The sequence below is a fragment of the Coenobita brevimanus genome, chromosome 91, assembly GCF_032717465.1.
Source record: "Coenobita brevimanus isolate Jiangsu-jjx chromosome 91, ASM3271746v2, whole genome shotgun sequence".
In the NCBI taxonomy this organism is placed as follows: Eukaryota; Metazoa; Arthropoda; class Malacostraca; order Decapoda; family Coenobitidae; genus Coenobita; species Coenobita brevimanus.
The window spans coordinates 3,816,503-3,842,691 of NC_137044.1; the positions used below are offsets into that span (position 1 = coordinate 3,816,503).

Consider the following 26,189-nt stretch of genomic DNA (forward strand, 5'->3'; position numbering starts at 1 on the left):
CCACCTTTTTTCCCCACATAAGGATGGAATGAGATGATGATGCTAATAATAATAATAATAATAATAATAGTAGTAGTAGTAGTAGTAGTAGTAATAGTAATAACCAATAATAACAATAATAATAATTTATTTCATCATCATCATCATCATCATCATCATCATCATTTTATCATTAGTAGTAGTATTAATATTTTAAGGAGTACTACCACTTACAGTAGGTATGGTTTAAAGTTAGCTACATCATTGACTTTGAGCGTGCTTGAAACCATGAGCATTATTTATTTATTTTTTTACCTATTAAAAGTCGTGAATACATCTTTTCAAGAAACTAATATTTTACCCTGAAGGTTTCTTTTAATAAATCTGTGGCAAATAGTATCATTCGTGAGTAATAATGATAGGGGATATACAGTACGTAAAAAACATGCAAGGATATTTTAAGCAATATGTGTAGTCTTGATTGTAAATATGCCTGCCTGAAATGTCATGCACGTGCAGTTTAGGAAAATCTTTTTAGAACATAATTTTAAAAAAGCTGTGAATAAAGATACATAAAGGTGGTTATGTTGATAGAAGTTACTTGTGATTTGTGTTCTTCGTGTCGTTATTTGTCGTCAGTGTGTTACATTTTACGGATTTTTGTTAATGGAATTTTTTAGGGAATTTCAAATCGAGGTCTGATATGGATATTTAATGCACGTGACTTCGTAACTTTATAACATTTATATTGTTTATGATTAAAGCAGCATGTTACATGTGAATAAGCACTACTAATTAAGTGACTGACCTTCTCAGGCATGCACTACCTGCACGAGTGTCCCCGGGAGCCCAACATCCCGATTTACCTGCTGGTGGGAGGATGCTTCGGCACACTCAAGTTGCTGTGGCTCATCTGTCAGCAGGTGAGCAAGCAGACAGGAGGCGGGAAAGCAGGTAGGGGGGGAAAGCAGACAGGGGGGAAAGCAGGCAAAAGGGGAGGGGTGGGCGTGAACTAGGCAGAAAAGCAAGCAGGAGGCAGGAAAGCAGGCAGGAGGGGTGGGGGGAAAGTAGGCAAAAGAGGAGGGGTGGGCTTGAGCTAAGCAGGAAAGCAAGCAGAAGGAGAGGGGTAAATGGATGGTAAGCTGGAAAACAAGCAGAAGGGGAGGCGTGGACGTGGGAGGCGTGGACGTGGGTTGAGGTGAAGGCTAACTGAATGCAGGTAAGCAGGAAGATTGGGAGGATGTGAGAAGTTGGAACGGAATGCGGATAAAGTGGCAGGTACAGTCAGCATCAAAATTCGTGTCGCCTCTCCTGCCTTTGTCTCCATACACTTTGAAAATCATTGTGGGTGAATCCACAGCAACCAACACTGATGATTTTATGTAACTTCAGATCAGTGTCATTAGCGTAGTTTGCAGCAGGTCCACCACAATGATATTCAGAGTTCGTGGAGAGAGAGGTGGGAGAGGCGACAGGACTTCTGATGCTGACTGAATATAGATTGGCAGACAGGCAGGCAAGGTTTATGGGGGCAATAGACGAGAGGAATGGAAGAAGCGATAGGTAAGAAGGCACATCGGTAGTAGTGTGGAAGCTGTAGGGGTGTACGAACAGGATGAGGAGGCAACACATTAACAGGTGGAAGACAGAAGAGAGTAAAGAGAGGAAGCAGAGAAAGAGAAAGTGGGGAGATTCAGAGAAGACGTGTAGACAGAGACCAGGTAGGCAGGCAGGCAGGCAGTGCATGAATAGGCAGAAAATTAAGGTGTGATTTAGTAGGTAAAAAAGCAAGCAAAAAGAAAGGGCAGACGCAGGGAAGTAAATTTGGAACAGACTAAATAATGTTGGTATTGAGTCAGAAATTCATGCTCTGTATTGGGAGGGGATTAATTTCTTGTTATATTCAATGGGACTGAGTTTCATATCATATATATATTACGATGGAATTAAGGCCATGTCATATTGGAATAGAATAATGCAGGACGGAAATCAGGCATGTTTTATTAGGAAGGAATCAGTGCTGTATCGTATTTGGAGGTCAGTCCTATGTCGTCATGGGAGGGAATCGATGTCTTCATACTGGGAGGGAATCAGATTTAGGAAGACAAGATTGGGTGGGCAGGAATACAAGGACCCATTTATAACAGAAGACAGAGTGGGAAGGAATACGCCAAGACCCATTTATAATAGGGGGGAAGAGTTGGCATGAATAAGATAACGCCCATTTATAACCGATGATTGACTAGGCAGGAACACGACAGGACTCAGATAGCAGAAGATAGGGTAGGCAGGAAATTGATAAGGCACATTTGTAACCTACATGGGAAGGAAGATGGAATTGGGTGGACTAGATGAAGAGAGCGACAGGAATTTAAAAACAAAATGTAAGCTTCCAGACGAGAAAAGGTTGAGTTGGCAGGATAAAAGAAGACCCAGTTGTGACGAGAGAGAGAGAGAGAGAGAGAGAGAACCAGTCACCCAGTTTAACTCCTCCCCTCGTCCCCTCACAGGTTCGGTCTCGGCGCTACGAAAGGATAGATGACGCGTTTGCCGAGGACAGCCTAGACGAGATCTTCACCTCCACGAGCTACAGGGCGACGGACGTGGCGCTCTCGATCTTCCTGGTGGTGTGGTTCGGCATGGGCAACTACTGGGTGTACCGCATCTACCTGCCCACCTTCCAGGCCACCCTCTTACAGCCCAATGACTGGTAGGTGCAGGGAGAGGGGTGGAGGAGGAGGAGGAGGGGAGAGATGGAGGGAAATTGAAGGGTGAACCGGGAGGAATGGGAAGGGAGGGAGTATGGGGAAGAGGGAAGGGGAGGAGTAGCGGGATAATGGGAAACTGAATGAGAAGGATGGCAAAGGATGGAGAGGAATAGGAAGGGAGTGCAGAAGACTGAGAGAGTGGGGGAGGAATGGAAAGCAGAGCTGGGAGTAAAGGATAAAGATTGTATGGTTCTTAACTACTGAGTGTACTGCATCTGTTAATCCATTTTCCAAGCCACTCGAGCACAACTCAATTGCTGGTAGGTGCGGGGATGGCAGGGATAGTAGGGACGGATGGAGAAGAGTGGAAGAGGAAAGAGGAAGGGACGGTTGTGAACGGAGAGAGGTGGAATGGAATGAATTAGGAGTGTCTGTATTTTTCACATTTTTCGTTTTTCCTTAGAGTGGATATTTGGTTTCTTTATTTTTTTTTATTTTTCGCGTTTTTTCGCTTTCGTTCTTTTCCTGGCGGTGGATATTCGAATTTTTTTTGTCGTGTTTTTCACCTTTTCCGTTTTGCCAAAGCACGCTGATTTTATGTATAATCGTTTTAATATCGATTTTCGTGTATTTTTTATTCCTTTCGCTTGTCTTGACCATTGATTTTTATTTTGAATATATTTTCGTGTTTCTCCGTATACTGTATATTTTTTGTCGGTGGATTTTTTTTTTTTTTTTTTTTTTTTTTTTAAGGTTTCGTGTTTATATTTTTTCCTCTTTTTCGTGACTGTGATGTTTCGAGTTTCTCATTTTTTTTGGAGTTTACGTGTTTGTTTTTAGCTTTATTTTGTTCACTCCAGGGTGTGAAGATTTGCATGTCGGCGTGCTTGTGTTGGTTCTCATCTCGCCATCATCCTTTACGAAAATAGTTACTACGATCATTTTAGTTGACTTTTGCAGTAAGATAATAGGGTTACGTTGATGATGATGATGATATATATTTTGGACTGCTGTTCTTGATTCCTTGTATAAATATGGTTGATCTTGTATGATTAATTTTTGGTTATTTTTGTGTTCATGCTTATGCTCTCTTCACCTAAACTTGGCCCAGATTTTCATTCTCTTAGTAGGTTAATTCATACAGTTCAGTGACAGAAAAAGGCAATGCAACAACTCCAAATCCTCTCCGGGGTACCTCTTCATGACTAGCCCCATTTTCTAGTGTTAATCTAATGATACAATCTGCATTCACGATGGGGAGATGGAAGTTTTGGGCCAAATTATAATTAAAAGAATATAGTTTAATTATACCTGTTAATATATTATTCAAGTTGTGCTCATGCTATCTTTATATTAAATGTTTATTTGTATGTTGATATATATATATTTTTTTTCTGTTGACTCCCAGTTAATACATGGCTGTTATTATGTTGGATAGTTTTATGTACTGTATATGGTTTATTTTGTGTTATCGGTTCTTTGATTATTATTGTGTTGATGGTTTATATATATATATATATATATATATATATATATATATATATATATATATATATATATATATATATATATATATATATATATATATGGTAATATTTCTTGATTTTTTTATCATTCTGTTAATGCCTTGAGTGTTTTGGGCTAATTTTGTTTAACCTCTTCAATCCGATGATTTTTTGTAGTCTTGCTGTCTCCAGATTATTGTATTCACTGTAGAATCGGCTTTTTGACCTGGAGGGCTTTAATGTTTATTTTGTCTTCTCCACAGGACGACTCTTAAAATTAGAAAGCTCATAGTAGGGAAGGTAAAAAAAAAAAAAAAATCATGGAATTGAAAGGGTTCATGATAGTTTGTGTTTTTTTCCATACGTTTCACCTGTATTGTTTTGCCAGTAATGTTTTATCGATTAACTTTTATGATTGGGACAACTTTGCTATTTTACTTCACCTAACGTCATACTATTATATTCTGTTCAGATTGAGTAATTAGAGCTTGAGTGTTAATACTGTTTTCAGTCTCTCTCTCTCTCTCTCTCTCTCTCTCTCTCTCAAAACGAGGTTATTTAACCGAGAGAGAGAGAGAGAGATTCATAGGAGCTTGAACACAGATACCACTATCATCAAGAGTTGTTCCGACCATGAAAGTTAGTTTTTTTTTATATTTAAGTTCCCTCTGTTACCTTTGTTTTTCCTTTGTTTTGCGACATTAACTCGTTCACTACAGCGACTTTTTTCACCATTATTTATGCTACTAGACAATTTTTCTTTTCATCTTAGGGGTAAATGAAAACTATCTACCCTGTCCATTGCGAAAAATCTCTCGAAGCTGAATAAAATCGTCTTAATATGGCAGAAATAAAAGAAAGAGGACGCCGCCAGATTCGGTAGGCGTTTTCTCTTATTCTTCCCATCTCCAGACGATTTTATGCAGTTTTGGAAGGATTATTTGAGCTGGAAGGGTTGTGTTCAGTCATCATTGACGTTAGCAAGATCATGAGGAGAGACGTCGTGAGGCTGAAGGAGCTAACCAGTATATTTAGCCTTACTGTGGATTTTGTTTATATTATTTGTGTGTTTTACCTTTTTTTATGTTCCTACCCACTTCATAAATAAAGGAGTCAATAGGGTTAGGTCAGGATGATGATGATGATGATGATGATTCTTTTCCACTTTCTTCCGGTATTCTGTGTAGTGGTAGTGTAACAATCTTTTCCAGCTTTACTAACACGGTTTTTTCCTCTTCTTCCCCTCCCCACTTTTTCCTTTTATACTTCCTACCTTCCCTGTCATTATACGCTGTTCTTTATCTCCCATTATAACCTCCTACAATCTTATTCCACTTTCATTCCGTATTTTACAAACTTTTGACTCTCTCTCTCTCTCTCTCTCTCTCTCTCTCTCTCTCTCTCTCTCCCTTCCTTCCTTCCTTCCTTCCTTCCTTCCTTTGCCTCAGGTGTGCCAAGACCGTGTACCTGTTCGCCATTGCTCAGCTCATCTTCATCTACTGCGTCATCGGCATCACCATCCTCCTCATCTTCTGCCTCGCGTGCGGCCAGAAATGCGTCACCCTCTTCGGCGAGAGCTACAAGTGAGTGAGGGACAGCCGGAGAGCTCGTCGCGCCCGAAGGAAGAGAAGGGCGAGCAGCAGAAGTAGTGACGGGGCTGGCGAGTCATCTAACAACAAAAAGGGCGCTGAGAAAGTGGACAGCTTGGGCAGCGAGACTGAGGCAGACCGAGCAATTACGAAGACGGGGAGTAAAGGTGACATGGTGATGGTTGGGAACGGGAGGAAGTGCGGAGACATTCCCGAAACCAAAGAGGAACCTCCGGTCTCGAGACTGGATCCGAATCTGGGGAATCAGATGCCCAGGAAGAGCAGCATTGGTGACTACATGAACCTCACCAAGCCTAGCGTCGTCTACCTCCCGCACGAACTCGGTGGAGAACTAGGTGGGCGCTCGGATTCAAACCGGATGGATGGTCCGACCCGCATGAATGGTTCAAATCGCGACCTGAGCAAACCCATGAGTCGGTACCATTACCCTAGGGAGGATGAACAGGAGGAGGATGAGATTTACATATCAAGAGACAGAGACGGTGGGATAAACGGGGGCAGCTACCAGAGTCGAACCAAGAAAGTGGTGTTGTTCGTCTGAAACCTTAAGCACAACCTTCACCGTTATCCCCTTCACTACCATGATGTCCTGATATTTGCCACTTGTGCTTTCCCAAACGATTTTATCCATCGTAGAAGAGAGTTTTTTTTTTTTTTTCATCTGTGAGACTTACATACAGCCTTCCTTAATCTTTTGACTGGGGTGGATCTTTTCTAAGTTAAATAAAATCGTATGCAGGTAGCAAGAATATTCTGCCAGTAAGACGTCACATGTTAAATGGGTTAACCCATTCATTGGGCTGACGTCTTAGTGTATGTATCATTCTTACTATTGTTAGATGATTTTCTTTCCTTTTAAGGATTGATAGAGACTATATCTAACCAGTCCAGTTCAGTTTCTCTCCAAAGCTGAGAAAAATCGTCTGAAAGTAACAAGAATCAAAACAGAAAAGGACGTCATTGTATTGAAGCGGATAATTCACCAGTGATTTGACAGTTGGGCTACTTCTGACAGCGAGCATTATTCCTGTAAATGTAAAAAGAAATACTGCAATTCACTCGTTGGCCTTCTTCATAATCTCCTGTAACAAAGTAGCGTCATATCGTAGCCTTTTAATGGAGGTAGTTTACAGACTGAAGCATATCAAAGTACCCTACACATATCAAGTTTCTGTGTGTGTGTGTGTGTGTGTGTGTGTGTGTGTGTGTGTGTGTGTGTGTGTGTGTGTGTGTGTGTGTGTGTGTGTGTGTGTGTGTGTGTGTGTGTGTGTAAATAGTCGCGACCAGTATATATAATTGGCATGTGTTATTGGAGGTATGTGCACTATTACTGAATAACCTGTATGAACGTTTGTGTGTGTGTGTGTGTGTGTGTGTGTGTGTGTGTGTGTGTGTGTGTGTGTGTGTGTGTGTGTGTGTGTGTGTTCGTGTAAATACTCACGGTCATTATAATTCATATGTACGGTACGCAATTCATATATGCCGTACACGTTGGTGTGTGATTACCGTAAAACCTTTATGTACATTTTTGACGTGTGTAATTAATCAACTGTGTGTGCACATATTTACGGGTGTGTATGTTTAGGTGTGGGTCGGTGTAAAAATTAATTAATGTGAAGGACGTATCGGTGAATTAAGTGTATATAATGTATGTAGAAAAAAATGGAAACAATGCCCCACCTGTTATTATAATGATGTATATAAATTTCGTGCTATCTTTAGACGAATTTATTTTGAATGAGGGAGACGCTTTGTAATGGGGGAGTTAGATATACAGGTTCGCCTTTAATATCCCTTTAATACAGGCGGTTCAGGTGAAATTTAATATTATATGAAGCAGCAAGAATAAATTAACTGGAATCGTGCTGGAAGATTTAATGCCTTCAACCCAGGGACGTGGTTTTATCTCATTACTGATACTTCCATTTAATTTAACATTAGGGGATATTTCTTGTAGGGGAAGTAGTTAATGACAAATTTGTTCCCTGCAATTCGAACCCCCCTCCCCACCCCGCCATTCGGAAAACTCTAACCTGCCATTTGAAAAACTCGCCCTGCAACTTGAGAAACTCTCCCCTGCCATTCTGAAAACTCTTTCCCCTGCCATTTGAAAAACTGTCTCCCCTGGCATACGGAAACTCTCTCCCCTACCACTCGAAAAACTCTCCTCTGCCTTTCTAAAAACGCTTTCTCCTGCCATTCGAGAAAATCTTTCTGCAGCTCGAAAAAATCTCCTCTGCCATTCGAAAAATTCTCTCCTCTGCCATTCGAAAAACTCTCCCTGCAACTTGAAAAACTCTCCCCAGCCATTCGAAAAACTCTCTCCCCCGCCATTCGAAAAACTCTCTCCCCCGCCATTCGAAAAACTCTCCTTTGCCATTCGAAAAACACTTCCCTAAGCTGAATGATATCGTCTGGAGGCAATGGAAATAAACTAAGACGTTTACTGAAAGACTTAGGGTCATATTATAAGTGGCTTTGGAAATTTCTTAACACTTCTTCCTTGGCGATTTTTTCTACACTCTTCCTCGGGGATTTTTTCTGCTTTCTTCTTTGGCGATTTTTTTCTGCGCTCTTCCTTGGCGATTTTTTCTACGCTCTTCCTTGGCGATTTTTTCTACACTCTTCCTTGGCGATTTTTTCTACACTCCTCCTTGGCGATTTTTCTCCATTCTTCCTTGGCGATTTTTCTCCATTCTTCCTTGGCAATTTTTGTGCACTCTTGGCCGTTTTTTCTAAACTTCCTCGGCCATTCTTTTATCTGCACTCTTCCTTGGCCATTTTTCTGAACTCTCCACTTGCCATTTTTTCTCGACACTTCATTGGTCATTTTCCTGCACTCATCTTTGGCCATTTCTTGTGCATTCTTCCTTGGCCATTCCTTCTGCCTTCTTCCTTGGCCATTTTTCTGCTCTCTTCCTTGGCCATTTTATCTGCCATCTTCGTTGGCCACTTTTCTGCTCTCTTTCTTGGTAACTTTTCTTCAGTTCCTTGGTCTTTTTCCCTACACTCTTCCTTGGCCATTTTTCTACACTTCCTTGGCCATTTTTTTTCGGCTCATTACAATTCAGTATCTCTTGGGCGCTACTAATACAAAACAATGTCTGCATGAAAACGGTATAAAAAAGCGTAGAGTGTTAATGGGAGACATGTCAAAATGAATCGCTAAGGAAGAGGTGTGACGAGGCCATCTACTGTATGCCGTATTCCAGGAGACATTTATAGACTTCGCTGTGCTTCCTCCATTGCGGCTGATTTTGCTTATTTACACCGTCATGTTCTCGTGTATGTTATCTTCTGTCTTCTCGGTTCTTCTTTGTTCCTGCAATCCGAAGACACATATATCTCATTCTTGCTGCAATCAGACATTTTATTCACCTCAAGGAGTGGATAAAGTTACTGAAGGCTATATCCAACCCTTCCTATTAGTAAAGCCTCTCCCAAGCCTACTTTATTTGGCCGGATATACCATGAAGAGAGCAGAAATAGTAATCTCTGGCGAAAAAAAATTAAAGTGACATTTTTTTTCCATCAACAACCTAAAATAGACTAAATTGTTAAAGGCAAAATAAATCGCTACAGAGGAGGTGTTGTGGAATGTAGCAAAATAAACAAGACTGCGACGCACTGTGTAAACGACAACCAAAATACAAAAATAAAGAAAAAACGAAAAAGAAAGCATCCAAACTACTGCTTCCATTATCGTATAGCATAAAGCCAGCCTTGTAGAAAGTGGGACGGCCCCGACCCTGAAGGCTTTATTTTTAGTTGACCTTGAAGTGAATATTTAGATGCAGATTCACAGTTAGTCATTATCTTATCAGTTTATAGCAGGAAGGACAAGGAAAGGAGAGTGCAGGGTCCGGATTCACAAACTTACGATTCGCTCCCTGTTCTCTCTCTCTCTCTCTCTCTCTCTCTCTCTCTCTATCTATCTATCTATCTATCTATCTATCTCTCTGGAAAGGCTAGTTACGACAGGGCTTTGATCGTCAGTTTGTTTGTGAATTCGAATTCTGAGCGGTACCTTCTCATATATTTTAATTATTATCCACCGTAACTCGCGGATTCACAGATTTTTCTTCTTTTCGTCAGCTTAAGAGGCCCACTATAGTTCATTCACCTCAACTCGGCACAGATTTTCGTCCTTTTTGAAGCTTATTTCTCTCAGTTCAGTGGCAGAATGAGTCAATATTACGGCTATACATAATTTTCATTGACAATTCTTCGTGACTAACCGTATTTCAGTGTTGTTACAGATCAACGTTCAAGATGGAGTTCGTAATTTTGAGGCAGATAAAAGTGGACAGAGTATAGCATCTCTTCCTTACCAATGGATTTTTTTTTTCTTTTTTCGCATATTGGACACTGTCATATTCAACCCGAGGATGTCTTATTATTCTTGTTGCTAGTAGGTGACTGAATTCAACCCAGGAGAACGCCTTAGGAGAGTTAATGAAGGCTTTATATATCACCCCAGTTCGAAGTCTTGAGCTGAAGGAGAAGACCTGGATGAAAAGGATGAATCGATAAAGACTCGGTAATATTGAAAGATCTGGATTATTTATCATATTTATGGAATTAGTGTCGACCTCACAAGACAAAAATGGCTCACAAGATAATAAAAAGACTGATAAAAGAAAAATACATCACTAAAGAGGGTGTTCTAGAAAGCCTGTGAAGCTCACGAACGTAAAGCTTCAGTATAGTGGCGTCCTAATGTATTCTTGCTACCTCCGGACGATATTATTCAGCACTGGAGAGACTTTTCGAACTGGAGGGGTTAGCTGTGGCCTTCATTGCCCCCCTTAATCTGAATAAAATCGTCTGGTGGTGGCCTGATTAGCCCTTTCAATCCGATGACGTATATAGTTTTCCATATTACCCTTTTCTTCGGTTTAATTAAGCTTAGGGAGACTTTTCGAACCAAAAGAGTGAGATAAACCAACAGTAAGCCATTCTCCACAAGAGATCTCTCCCCCCCCAAAAAAAAAAAAAAAAATCGTCTGGGGGTCACCAAGAATGATTCAGTAAAAGGCGTCACCGGATTGAAGGGGTAAGAAAAATAGATTGATAAATAAATAAAAAATAATTGTATGGAATGGGGTTAACCTCGGGCCACCTGTCCCACCCATATCATGATGCCTTTCCTTATCTGTCTTGAGGTCGTACTGAAGTGGCTCTGGAGATTTCGTAACGCTTCTTTCTAGGCGATTTATTTTCTTCACTTTTGCCAACTGTGAGGACAAAACGAAATGAATGAGGTAGATGCAGCTAAGATGTAAAATGCAAAATAAATCGCTAAGGATAAGGCGCGACGAAACCTCCCCTGGCACCCAGTACACATCCCTATATCGGAGGCTTTCCTAGTGCATTTAATAAGCTAAGGAGGACGAAATGTGTGTAGATTCTTAAATTTCCGCACGTAAATATGTATCTGTAAATTTCATGTATATATAAAATTTCTCACACACTGTTTTGATTTGCCCAGGGGCCGTATGTATAAAGTATCTTAACAGTTGAATAGGATTAACAGGTCTACAAAACACTTAAAGGTAATTGCAGGTCTTTTTCAATATTCATTTTAACTTTGCTGTGACTTGTTTTGTTTGATGTGTGAGTGAGGAAAACAATATGTATGTGGGATAGGGCTGAAGTGGAGTGGAATGGAGTGAAGTTAAGTGGAGTGGAGTGGCGGGTTTAGTGGAGTGGAGTGACGGATGGAGTAGAGTGGAGTGATGAGGGGGCTTAGGAAAATTTCTAACCTCTTCCCTATTAGCGTGTGTGTCTGGTACGTCTATATATTCTAGCGTGATATTACTACAAACTGTGTCTATTTAAAAAAGAAATGAGTAGCCAACAATAAAGTAATCTGTCACGTGTAAAATAAATCGGTCAGGAAAGGGTACCAAGAAGCTAAACCTGAGTGGAATACGTCTCTTTAAGTCCTCTTTTTCTTTTCGTCTTTTACGGTGATGTCTTTACTGCTAGGCCGCGGAAAGTTAAGGAAGAATTGCATATTAAAATTTCATTGCTTCTAGTTTCTCCTAGTTTGCATAGCATTAATATAAAAAAAAATTTGATATACTGGAACACATCTTAGGTTCGTAACAAGGGTTGAATTACATATTGGATGAGAGAGAGAGAGAGAGAGAGAGAGATGATGATGATGATGATGATGATGATGGTAACGGTGATGATGATAATGAGACAGCTTATTCAGTCTGTTTATCCATTCACGCAAGCTCTCCTAATTGCCCCCATAACCACCAAGGCGCTCCAATTAATCTCCGACATCCAATCAGCACTGAGGGACTTCAAGGTGCTGACCAATTAGCGTTCAGCACCATCCACCAATTAATACCGTGGCTTAGCTCGTATTCGCGTGGGCTTGATAGGCTTCCTGGTTACCTCTTCCTTAGCGATTTATTTTGCATTTAGAACATACGGACACGGAAAAATATTACCGTGTCATATGCATCTGTAAGGGAAAATAACATGAGAGATAATGTACAGGTCGCTGGGCCTGTGAGGTGGAGCTATGATTCCGGGAGCTTGAATGATGAGTGTGTGGTTCATTTCCCTGGCCTTGATGCTGATAGTTCTCCCACTTGTACATTTTCTGTTGCCTTGCTTACTGGATCCTACATCATTCCATTCATAAGTGGAGGAAGAAAAAAGTGATGATAACAATAATGATACCATATGCATAAACAACTGATAAGGAAGAGGTTTGGGGAAGGTTTTAACGCTGACGAGAATACGGACTGAAAAAAATAACACTGACTGGAATAGTGTGAGGAAACTAATTATCTTATGTTGTAGTATCGCAGGTATTGAGTTCGGGATGCATAATGTTATCATAAACATAATTAACAAATACAGGACGTGGGTTAATATGGCTGGGATGTATCGATATAATGAATGTTTATAGCGGAGGAATAAAATGCTCTACATCCATGTAATATTTGTGTGTGTGTGTGTGTGTGTGTGTGTGTGTGTGTGGTATAATTTTCACTGAGTATATAATGATGTATATGAATCAGCGCCTACTGGAGGGGATTGAGGAAACAGGTATAGTGGCGGTCAGTAGTTCATTTACAGTATCTCCAAACTGTGCTCGGACCCATTGATTCCTTGCTAAACTGATCCGTAATATTTCAGTCGGTCTTGAGGGTTGTAATCTCACCTTATTAAAACTCCAGACGCGTAAAAGGATTATTGCCCACAGCTGTAGCCTGTATTGAGTGAAATTGGGATATACAGTATTTGTAACGTTTTTTAATGATACACTATCCAATTTTGACGAAGCAGTTTGAAAGGAAAGGAAACTACGACCTTGTATATCGTGATTATGTGATGCGTTTGTATAGTTATATTTAATGGGTGTCGTTATGGGCTCTATGTGGCCAGTTGCGATATAACGGAGAAGTTTTGTACTGGAGGAGACTATAAATATAAAGTAGGCCTATCAACCCCTTTATTGCGAGTTGTCTCAGAGGCTAAATACCATCATCTAGAGGTAGCTGGAAATTATCCTGCCTCGCTCAGCTGAATCAAATCGCCTGGTGTTAGGTAGATCAGAATACTAGAGTTGCCCTGACCATGAGAAGGTTCATAATGGCAGTATTGACTCTCGGGCACCTATACTTGCTTTTTGCTGATTAGAATTATATGACATCAGCTGAAATAAAATGCTATAGTGATCTCGGCCCTGGGAGTGGTAATTAGGGTTGCCTTATGAGTGCTACCGAAATATGTATCCATCTCCAGTGTTAAAACATTGTATTTGAAGAATATTTATAAGACAGAGGCAGTGGAGGATCCGGAGGGGAAGGGGGGTTTCATAGACCCTTTATTTATTTATTTATTTATTTATGTATTTACTGTTTGTGATTTTTCATTTTTGTCTTGCACCAACTGTACAGAATAATTGAATGAAAAACATTGTAGATATTTGAAATATCCTCGCTGCATGAATCTAACCCTTTTGTGCTCAGCCTAATTTTTTTTTTTTAATAAATTTTATCTGCATTCTCGCCAGGGGAAAAAAAAAAAAAAAGAGCTTGATGTGCCTCTGCATAGGTGAATGCCATGAATAGAAGGGGTTGCATAAGTAACAGATAATTATACTATGTGAGGATTTAAAAATTACACATATAATGGTAATCGCGGGTTGCCTTATAAGTGACACCAAAGTTTGTACGGTATTAAATATATATATATATATATATATATATATATATATATATATATATATATATATATATATATATATATATATATATATATAACCCACAAGTAGACATTTTAAACAAATGTGGATTGCCTTATCAGCGATAATATCGAGGTCAATAATTTTATTGACCAGTTTGACTGCTTAAAATTCTCAAGACTGAACCTTTAATATGTCCAGTTTTGATGTGATGAAGAAATCTAATTTTTAAGGGAATCTCGGTATAACGTTTGAGTGCAATTAAGTATGTTTCCGATTTTTGTAAGATGAAAAATTTGATTGTATATATATATATATATATATATATATATATATATATATATATATATATATATATATATATATATATAAACACCGTGTGTGTATTGATTTGTGAGCAAATTTGAGTGGTACTAGATGGCGTATCTAGTTTTGATATATTGCAGAAGTATTTGATATTAGATATATTTATAAAAGCATGGTTACACTAAATGATGATAAGGCAGCTTGAGTAGAATAAGAATCATTATCCAATTACCATGTAGTGGATAAGTTTAAGGCTAACCATGCGTGAACGTTCAGATACCCATGTAACGTAGATATGATGCTGCTACTTTTGCAAGTATACGAGAAGCAGTGTATATACAGGACGTCCTCGTAATAAGGCGCTTCTCTTGGTGGTCTTTGTAATTAAGTCAGCAGTAAATTGGAGGAAAATATTACACAAAGTTTCATTGTTACCTTGAAAGCACATTTGTTAATTCCTTCAGTTAACGGCTCGAGGTGATTAGAAAAGACTTGATGGTTTGGAACATCTGTGACGTTAAATACACCTGCCTGCATAACTTAGATGCATTGATTGTTGCCGGGTCAGGTTACGGATAATAATTAAGGCAGACTAACCCTTTGACTGCTCTGATCCAATTCAACTGAGCCTATTCGCTAGGAGTTTTCTTAAATATATTCTTAAGTGTACCAATAGCAGAGAAATGATACCTTGGGATACGATGTTGAAGGCTTTAAGTGCTAGGATTCTCTCGGCGCGACAAAGTCTTCTGGGGGCGGAATTCTGGTATAGTTTTGAAGGTTACCAACACCTCTTCCTTAGCGGTTTATTTCTGATTTTGCTCTGTTACTGTATTCTTGTGTTTTATTCATGCAAAGCTATGTCGATATTGTAAAAGATTAGAAAGTAAAAAAGAGGATATTAATGGAAAGTTTGGAAAATAATATGTTATGGTAGAGGTGTTATGGTAGAGGTGCTAGTGAGAATACGGGCCCTGGTGTTAGCTTGAATAAAATACCCAAGTCCACCAACCTCAACAAAAGGGTAAAGTGTACTGTATAGAAAACGAAAGCACCCCCCGTAAACACTTGCTGGGAGGCCTGTCAAGGAGCTAATGAACTAATTCGATTGATAAACATTTGCGCTGCCCTAAAAGCATGTAGGTCGGCCATATTTATTCCCCACGGGTGCTGAAGAGGAACACCTTCATGGGATGACATAATTCAGCTAGCCACTTTTAAATGAACAATTATTCAGAGCCTAATATTGAAAACTTGATTCATACGTGCCGTGGATGCGTTGAATTATCCGATCGAACCTTGGGAATATGTCATTTTGCTGTCTGTTGGCCACATGTAAAAGACTGGTATTGAGAGAGAGAGAGAGAGAGAGAGAGAGAGAGAGAGAGAGAGAGAGAATGTGCGTGTGTGTGAACCTTCAGGCTTCGGGTATAATCACATCTCTCCATGTTTTCTCTCTTAGAATTGAATTAACTACCGTAACTAATTCAAGGCTGTAAAGTAGTTCTAATATACCTTAAGCGAATCTGAGCAATTATAGAAGCAATTTGATCAACCCAGGAGTGTGTTAACCTCTAAACTTGGGTCCATAATCACGTTTGCATGTGTTATCCCGCGCAAAATTAAATCACGAACTAAGTTGACCCCTTCAGTCCCGTGATGTATTTTAATCAGGCTCCCAACAGATGAATCTATTCAGGTTATCAGTGAGTTATCCTAAAGTGAAAGGGTTGTTGCAGGCTATATATCTAAGTTTTCCAGTTCGAAAGCCATCCCAAAACAGAGATAGAGAGAGAGAGAGAGAGAGAGAGAGAGAGAGAGGGAGAAGTCTAAAGGTGAAGAATAAAATGTAAAATGTCATCTTAGTTTCGTGAAAACTGAGAAATGGTTTTAATGATCTCTAATAAAACTGGATAAGTGCTGTGTATAAGTAGACTAATCGACACACAGTGAAGAGTATGGTGCTGTAGTTAGACTGGAGATTAAAATTTTAGGCTGGCATTCTTAAATATACGTAAGATCAGTTTCCTGCCGTAGTAAAGGAGATTTGTTTTTCTAAAGATCAAGGAAAGGAGAATGCAGAATTGTTCCGTATATTTTGTCAACCCTGGAGGGAAAAAAATCGATGGGGGATTCATTGTACTGCATGTTTCTTTGTGGAGTCTGGCCCTGGGCGGGAAACTAGAAACTCATGATGATTATAAGATATATGATTATCATTTCCAGTACGATATTTTCCATAGTGTAACCAGACGATTTTATTCAGCTTGGGAAAGAGTCGTTTTAAATGAAGGGGTTAATTAAAGTTTATATATAACCCACTCCAGTTGGAAAAGTTTCTCCTAAGCTGAATAAAATTGTCTGGAGATAGGACAGATATATATAAAAGATCAAGGATCAAGTGTGTGACGTTAAGGATGTTTCAGATATATATTAAAGAGGATTAAGGGTGAAGTGTGTGACGTTAAGAATTCTTCAGATTTATAGAAAAGAGGATTAAAGGTGAAGTGTGTGACGTTAAGAATTTTTCAGATTTATAGAAAAGAGGATTAAGAGTAAAGTGTGTGACGTAAAGGATGTTTCAGATATATATTAAAGAGGATTAAGGGTGAAGTGTGTGACGATCGGGATGTTTGTATCGTCAGTTTGATGTGGTTGATAGCCGTAGAGTTTAATATGTTTGTATCATGCAGTGTTGATGTGGATGATAGCTGTAGAGTTTAATATGGAAACTTCCCTCTAATATAAACGGATTCTGAGATATACATATTAGTGAGTAAAGTAGGGACGCGTTTATTAGGAATCTGTTAACCTCTAGAAGTATGCTGGGACTTCTTTTTTTAATTCGCGAATCTACATATGCTGAAAAAGGATATAGATTTGGTTTATATATTTTGTATTTCCTCACCTGAGTGCATGATTTCAGTGTTGACATTGCTTTAAGAGAAATATATATCAAAACAGTACCATATGTGTTTTTTTTTTCTGATCATACCTTTGCCAGGCGTTTCTCTTCTCGTCATCAGAACTCTCGCAATCGTCACTGATCGCACCTGAATAACATCGTATCTTAAAGTACTCTCATCTGCGTGGGTCTTGAAACCACTTCGCCGCAGCAGGTCTAAGCTGATTAACATTTTCCATTGGAGCCACACACGGCCACACATCTTTTAGCCCTTCAATGGCGAGGTGGATTCGAGTCTCTCACAGATAAGGGTGCATTACTGTACGATGTTACTCAATGTGTCGTTAATATATATACAGTTTGATAATGGAGGTATGGGGCCTCTTTTGCCTTGTTTACTTGTTAGATAACATAGTAAAAATCGATATCCATGCATTATCTTCACTGGTTCTTTCCCTACAAGTTTTTCCCCACTTTTTTTTTTTACGATTTTTTCTCCTTGGGTTCTCCCCACGGGTTTTATTCGGTGTTTTTTTTCTTACAATTTCGTGTTCTATTTCTTCCAATGCTTTACGTTTTTTACCCAGCGAGTTTTTCCCTTGGAGTTCCCCCCCACCCCCCACAGTTTTTTATTTGCGATTTTTTTCCGCAGTTATTTCGTATCAGCGATTTCTTCCACGATTTTTTTCGGTTAAATATTTTCTTCTCCGTTCCCCGCGATATTTTCCCCAGTATTTTTTTCTCACGCCATTGGTTCTTGCAAGTTTTCCCCAAGTTTTTTCCTACGAGTTTTTAAGACGAACTTCCTCCATGAGTGTTTTTTTTACACGCGTTTATTTTTTACCGCGTTTTTCCCCTTGAGCCTTTTCTCATGCGTTTTTCCCCTTGAGCCTTTTCTCATGCGTTTTTCCCCTTGAGCCTTTTCTCATGCGTTTTTCCCAACGAGTGTTTTTTTTTTCCCCAAAGAGCTTTTCCGCACGGTTTTTCCCGTCACTTTCCCTCCGATTACTTTCACGCGTTTTTCACCAGGAGTTTTTCCATGCGAGTTCCTTCTATGCTTTTGTCCCGTGAGTTTTCCTCAGTGTTTTTTTTTTTTTTTTCCTGCAAGCTTTTTCTCCGTGACTTTCACCACAACTCTCTTTCCTTGCGATTTTTCTCATTTTTCCCCAAGTTTTTTCACCAGCGAATTTTTTCCAATAAGTCTTTCCCTGAGATTTTTGCCAGTGTTTTTCCCGTAGTTTCCTTGCGATTTTTTTCCCAGCCTTTTTTTCAATGAGTTTTTAATCGCAAGTTCTTTTTTCCAAACAAGTTTTTTTCGGCGATTTTTTCCCAGCGAAATTTTCCTTCACAGTTTTTCCGCAGATTACATTCAGCTTTCTGCCTCTTTTTCAGCGATTTTCTGCGAAGTTTTCTTGCAATTGGCGCGTTTTGTTCAGCAAGTTTTTCCCCCGCGAATGTTCCGCTAGTTAAGTTTCCCACACGAGTTTTATTATCGCGAGTTGTTTCCCGAAGGTTTATTTTTACCCCGAGATTTTACCCCACGATCTTTCTTGCGATTTTCCCCTGCGATTTTTTTCTAAGATTTTTGCATTTAATATGGTACATCTCTCTAATAATGATTACGTTAAATTATACAACTCATTAGCGGTGATGTCCCATTCAGAATATTAAGAGCAGTTTGGATGAAACACGCAATAAAGTCCAGGTGAATGGGAGAGAGAGCTTCCAACATGTAAAAAAAATGATCGGGCATTGGTTATATATGGACAAGAAATACATTAAAATTTATGCACTATTACTTTCAGAACAGTTCCTTAAAAAAAAAAAAAGAGAGAGAGAGAGAGAGAGAGAGAGAGAGAGAGAGAGAGAGAATATGGATTTCAACTAAAATTATGAGTCAGTTAGTCTGTTTGAAGCACTGTAATTGTGGGAAATGTCACCCCACGTTACCTGTTGTGGACCCGATCCAGCCTTACAGAATCTTCTACTAAAGAGTAATGTGCGGTGTAGATCTTCATTTATGATCATTGACCTCCACTGATTTTGATGTGTTAGGCAGAGGAAAAGAGGCATTTCAAAAGCATGAGGACAGTGATACAAACCTGCAGTACAGGTAGAATGAGGGGGGAGGATTTTAGTGACTGAAACTATTAATCGAAGATCATTTTGTCCTAACTGTAGCTCAGGATAGAGGTGTAATTACAGCAACCGTTTCAAAATTTCCTAATAAAACTCACAACAACGTCCCACCACTAAATTATGAAAAGCATTATACATGATTCATTACAGTAGAAGCACTTGGATCACTGTAACTCTCAATAGTGTGGCATGCCGTTTTATCCTATCGTCAGTCCTTAGGTTATTTTAGCAGCCAGTGTGCTACATCGGGAGTTTATTATAACAGTTTAAGTGACCACTCATAAACATCCATTGCACAGCTGCTACCAAGGGATACCAAGGATTATGACTGTTACGGACATGGGACGTTTCTTTTACTCCAGTAGCAAAGAAAATCTCTACATTTCACGTTCTGAATATTAATTCTAAAACCGGTAATGACTACAACAGGGGGTGACACGGACAACTCTCGCTCCTGATAAAATCCTAATCCCTTATACTTGGAGACAGACAGGTGAGGAAATTCTGAAGCGATGTGGTGTTAGTATGGACGCTGAAGAATATTTTAGAAGTACTCTGGCTTTTGGCCCTATGGAAAGATATGTTAGTGAGGTAGAAGGCGAGAGGAAATCCAAGGATGAGGTACAGGGACGGGTTGAAGAAGTATCCTATTCGATTCAACACGGTGCTAGTTCGTAGGTAAACAAAACTATAATTGAAGATGTATGAATGAGAGTGGTACGAGATGGAAAAAGGACTGTCTAATGGTGGAGGACCGGGCGATGTGGAGGTAATTTGTTTGTGGCCACCCCCACCTAGAATAAGGCGTCTAGTGGCACACACACACACACACACACACACACACACACACACACACACACACACACACACACACATGGATAGATAGATTTGTACAGACAGAGATACATACACAAACGTGGATAGTAGATCGGATATTATTTCGGAATTACACCCAGCAAACGGAGATTGGAATATATGTGCCCACCATTCCGTTTATGCATTTTAATAGCAATTTCTCTTTTATACACCCCGTCAAAAATGCACTTTTTAGTTCTTAATAAGTGTGTGTATATGGGGGTGGGGGTCCAGCGCCTACCTCCGTCCGGTATAGCATCTGCGTTAGAATTAGGTAAGGTTGGGTTAGGTTAGGCTGGCTCATTTCGGAGATGGGGGCTGCAAAATGTCCCCCCCTCCCCCTGCCCCAACATCTTGTAAAAAGTGCATAAAAAAGCATCTGCAACGGATGCTTATAGAAGAGAAAGGGATTACCAGTGCTGCAGTCCACTAACGAGCATAATATTTTCAGTGCCCGTTAGTTGGGTGTAATTCCGAAAATTTACTGTAGATAAAAAACATGTGGACCCAGACATGCAGAAAAGTGAACCCTGTGGACCGCAGACTGGATTTGCTCTTGCAGTTCACCATCTTCCTGTTAAAGAATACGAAGACATGAACGTTTGTATTACTGGGCAGTGGTGCCGTCTGGTATTGTCGGTGCTACTGCGTGAAGGCGTACCTCGTTCACATTATATATATATATATATATATATATATATATATATATATATATATATATATATATATATATATATATGTGTGTGTGTGTGTGTGTGTGTGTGTGTGTGTGTGTGTGTGTGTGTGGAGAAAAGTACATTCGATCAACTTGAACATTCAGGGAAACAGCTCCGGTGGAAGGCATAGAAATCAGTTAAATGAGAGAAGGTATCCAGGGAGTATACAAAAGGGACTTAAAAATAATATATATATATAGATATATAGATGGATAGATAGATAGATATAGATATAGCATGGTTACCCTGTAATCAAGCGTTTTCGTTTTCTTTCCGAGGAACGTGTAAGAAAACGAGGTTGTGAGGGTAAATGTTATTGCGGGCTAAAGTTCTTAACAGTAACAACTTTGAACCATATATGTCATTATATGTCATTGTTCATCACTGTGCTTGTAGTGATAATTACCATTATATCTTTTATGCCCTAAGGTATCTATGTAACCCCTTTGCTCTCATGCACCTTTCCCTGCTTGGCCTTAGCGACAATGGTCCCCAGAGTGTTGGGGCTTGTACTGAATGGTAATTAAAGAACCTACAGTAAATTAAAAAAAAAAAAAAAATGCTTTTACTACTTTGTGAACAAACTTATCATTTAACTTCATTATTTCAAGCCAGTAGCGACACTCCAGCACATTCCAGGCATAAGGAACAGTAAGTAAAGTCTGATATTCTGAACCCCTCATAATGCATTCATCTTTTTGCTTATACTAAAGAGAGACTAACAAATGTATCAGTAGTTGGTCCACTGATAAAACAAATGGAGAGCCAGCAAATGTTTTTAGCCCACAAAATGTAGAGAAAAGTTAACAGCCCAATTGACCATCGTTAATGAAGATCTAGCAACACCACACACCCTCTCAGCAATTGATATATCAATTGAAGACATGTTTGCCTCCGTTGAAAAACATAGCACCAAATTCATCAGCAGCACAAGGGCTGCGTTTCAACACCTGGAGCGCAACGGAACGTGACGGCGCTTTCGAGAGCGAAAGTGTAGGAGGTGAAGAAGGGGTTGTCGCGGCCTTCGTCGCGGTTGAAACTATATGAAGAGGTGGATCTCTGGTAACATCTGACAGCTGTAAATTGTTTAGATCACAGTTGTGTAAAGGATAACAGAACTCTTAAGTACCTGGGTATTTCTCTGTGTAATTTGGGAGAGTGAACGGGTTCTGAATATCATGTCATAAATGAAAAGATTTGTTACAATATCCTCTTTATTTCAGTTAAGTAATTAAGTAATAAGTTTTCGCTTAATGAAAGTAAAGCCCATGCGGATCGAAAGAGTACATAGTGAGGGTTTGTTTTCAGTCATTCCCTCTAAAATCATACTTCCATGAAATACCTCCTCACCTCCGCACAATCATCATGTCTTCCAAAGTTATCTTGTTCCACTGCAGTCTTGCACTATAGGGTCCATTTCGTCTTCAAATCGGGGGAAATCACAGGAGGAACCAACTGTGATGAAGGCAGGATTTGTTATGGTTCTTCGATACAGCTTTCATAGTGGTTAAATATTTCCAAAGTACTTCGGAAATATACATTTATTATATGTTGCAGACAAATATTCATTTAACTTGTTAATACTGTTGTCAATAATGCTCAAATATACATAATTACGAAGGTATTATTCAAATTAATGTGTTCTATATCTAGAGTAAAAGCGAATTCACGCTCCAAGTCTTTGGTGGTTTCACTGCTACCCCCACTACCCCAGGTTCGCTTTGTGGTGCTAAGGCCTGTTGAAGCGCAGCCCAGATGCATTCCATATTTAGCTACAGAAAAACTGCAGACATCAACGTGGCCTGTTGCATAAACCATTAATTCATTGCCAAACGCGATAATTCCATATGTGGTGGCCGTTTGTCTTTAAGTTAGTGGTTTTCCGGGGAGGGGCACAAACTCTCCGCCAACTTACTTGTTGGCACTTAGGGAACGCATGTGGGTACTGGGTTGGTTACACGGTCACCACCCAGTATCGTAAATGGCCTGGCTTACAGGAAGCCACTAGGCTTGTCGCTCATTGTAAAGCCACCTGAAGAGGAAAGAAGAATTGATGGGAAAGATGGGAGAAATCTGCTATGGGATAAAGCCCCTGTGAGTTGACCATGTGCAGTACCTCAAATGCGTAAAACAGAGTACAGTAATACTACTACACAAAGCAGGTAGGAAAGGCCTGGCTTAAAACTATCGGCCAGTGATTCTATCATCACCTCCTACAAAGATACTGTACTGCAGTTGTATAATAGAAAAAGTAATGCAAGCTAAGGTGGACCATAAGAAGCGATTTCAATGAAGGTCAGCATCCTACAATACCTTCCCCTCACATACCTAATGGGGAAAAGAAAATTATCTTACGAAGGGAAGTAAAACAGTTTCAGATAAAAAGACGCCTTTGTAAAGTCTTCCGAACGTAAGAGCACACACAAAACAGTATGGTAAGAATACACAATTTTGTAAGGCATTACCTTATTGTGCTTGTACATTAACCATTGGGTACAGTACAACTTCGTTTTGTTTCATTTTTAAAGGCACCAACATGCTTGCTTGCGTCGGCCTCGGTCGCCTAATGGCGGGTGTACATGCTGCTCGATCTCTGGCAGCCTCCCTATTCAGTCCCTTATCCCTGAGGTCACACTGAATGACCTCATCCCAGGTCTTTTTCGGTCTAACTCTCGCAACCCTACCCCTGACGTTGACACTTCTCACTTTCCGCACCCAATTATTATCCCCCAGAATGATTGTGTAATATTATAATGGGGGATGATTGAAATGAGTAAATGGTTTCATAGATATAGCCCGAAATACATGAGCCTGACAAGGAATAATCACACTGTCAGGGTCCTGTGGTTCACGTTAAGTTGGATACAGTTTATGGCGTCAGTCAGAATAAAATACTAAGAGTTGACCCGACTGAGGTTAATGATAGCAGTATTAACATAGCGACTCCTGTGACTAAATATCGGTTTAATAGAATCGTCTGGGATTAGAGGGAAAAGAATACTAGAGTTGTCCAACCATGAGAGGATTAATATAACCTCAGTATTCACCATGATTCGACAGTGTCTTGTTTATCTCTATTATAGAGACATTATGGTAGAACCGAATAGTTGTGTGTTTTTACAGTTCTGGTGAATAATCCCTTTACTTGTGTGGGGTTCAGAACTGAAGTAATATCTTGTACCGCTTGATTGTTATTGATTAGTTGAACAATTTATTTGTCTAAAATTCTGAAATAATGAAGCAAAAATCGAACCTGCTTGGTTATGATATACTAGTCTTGAAAGCCTTTAAGCTTCAAAACCTTTGCTTTGCTTTCAAACAAAAAGATGATTTTTTTTTTTTCCTTAGTTTGCAAGGTCGCAGGTTTTGATATAATTAGTTTGAATTCGGAAATAATAAAGCGAGGTTTAAAACTGGTAGTTTATTATTAAACGTGTGACTTTGTCATGATCGGGACAACTCCTGGTATTCCATTCCAGCAAACGCCAGGCGATTTATATGCAGTTAAGAGTAAGTCATAGGAGCCTGAAAGTGTTAAGCAAGATCGGTTTCCAGAGAGTGGAAAGGAACAAATTAAACAAGGGAGAACTCTTTCGTGTCCCGACTGACGTGTGCTCCTTAAATATTTCCATATTAACGAAGACTTAATTTTAAAATGTAGATGTTGTGTTTGTATGTAGTTGAAAGAAAATTGTAGTATTGTTTTGAAATGAGTAAATCATGAACGTTGTGACGTAATGGAATGTGTTAACCATGAATGACCATCTTCTTGTATACAGCCAAACGGAAGATATTTACAGATCTGACTTTGTTGTGTAGGTACTTATTCATAAAATTAGGACCTTATGACAAACGGTGGTTAAGTAGCCTAATAAGTTTTGTAAAAAAAAAAAAAATCTTTTACTTTTTTGTTAATGATTCCATTACAATTAATGCGACAGCACAGAAATAATTAGCTGCAGGAATTTGACCAAGAAAAGGTTCTTCCATGCAAAACCTTTAATATGACCATTTCTCAAATTATAATCATGTATTTGTATATTTATTACTGTGCTCGGTGGTATCCATATAACCAGATTTTGGCGCCTGTTGGTTTAGTGGGCAATTGAGGCGCTCCAGTCGGACTGAGCCGGTGCAGGTTTGTATCATGGGAGTGACTGGGGTTTATTGCTCACGCAGTGCCACTCATGGATGAGTGAGGCTGGTCACTCTCATCTTAAATGTCAGGACCAACTTGCCAACCCCTGGCACTTACGCTCCTTATGGGGCAACGCTGGATTAGATGATGAATGAATGAATATTTATTCTTTCTCCCCCCCCCCCCTTGAACCTGTTGCATCATCCCTGCTTTTGTCTGTAAGAACAACAACAACAAAGGCTGGGAAGTAAACATAACATATCGGTAACGTTTGAGTCCCCTCCCGATCAGCCCACACATGATAAACAAAGAAGCTCCGAATCGTTCACTGCCTCTACCACAGTGCTGATTCACTGTCCACACTATCTTACAAAATCACGCCTTCTATAGCGATATCTTGTGTTCACTTGGGCTCACTGTCTTTATCAGTCTATCTTTTGCCAGACGCCTTAGTTCCGTAATGGTTGGCTACAAACAAATCTCCACGTTTGCCCTGTCCACCACTCTGCTGCCCTCCCTCCAGCTCACCCTCCTCCCTCATATATCAATTCATCTCCATCCTTACATTTCATCCGTGGTCTTACGTCCTCTCCTCTCCTCCAGTCCGTGCCCTCTCACATACATTCTTCTTGTCAGCCTCTCAGTCTCTAACCTCTTATAACAGCATAATATTCTCGTGTGTCCTTTATAAAACTAACGCCGTAGTTTGCATCCGTATCATACAAGAGAATATGAATGTTAAAACTGTAAAATAAATCGCCGAAGGTAAAGTGTTACCTAATCTGTGCCCGTGACAACACAGCTTTTTATTGGTGGATGACGTGAATGGCATTGAACGTTGTGAATCGGGAAGTCACATTGGATTTACTTTTTGTGGGAAATTATTGCGCCATCTTCATTGTTTAATATGTTGTATGATGCGTCAGAATGGTATTAGAATGATGCGTATTTCCTAAACCAATTATTGCATTATCTGTGGTTAGTGAACGTTACGGGAGTCTTTGTTTTTGTAGTGACTTTTTATTTTTTAATTCAGACATGATGCAAGGTCCTTTTGAGAATGTGTTAGAAGCGGTTGATGAGATTTGTTTATTTTTTTTATTTTTTTATTTT

At 39.5% G+C, this 26,189-nt stretch overlaps 1 protein-coding gene across 1 annotated transcript in view; it reads left to right on the top strand.

Annotated features, from left to right (window-relative positions):
* The window catches only part of LOC145411853 (uncharacterized), a 73,865-nt gene extending 68,086 nt beyond the window's left edge, over positions 1–5,779 (top strand). The window contains exons 5-7 of the mRNA XM_080281810.1: positions 796–902; positions 2,490–2,689; positions 5,641–5,779. Of these exons, the coding sequence (XP_080137936.1) occupies positions 796–902; positions 2,490–2,689; positions 5,641–5,779 (446 nt within the window). The remainder of the gene's footprint in view (positions 1–795; positions 903–2,489; positions 2,690–5,640) is intronic.
* Positions 5,780–26,189: the final 20,410 nt, after the last annotated feature.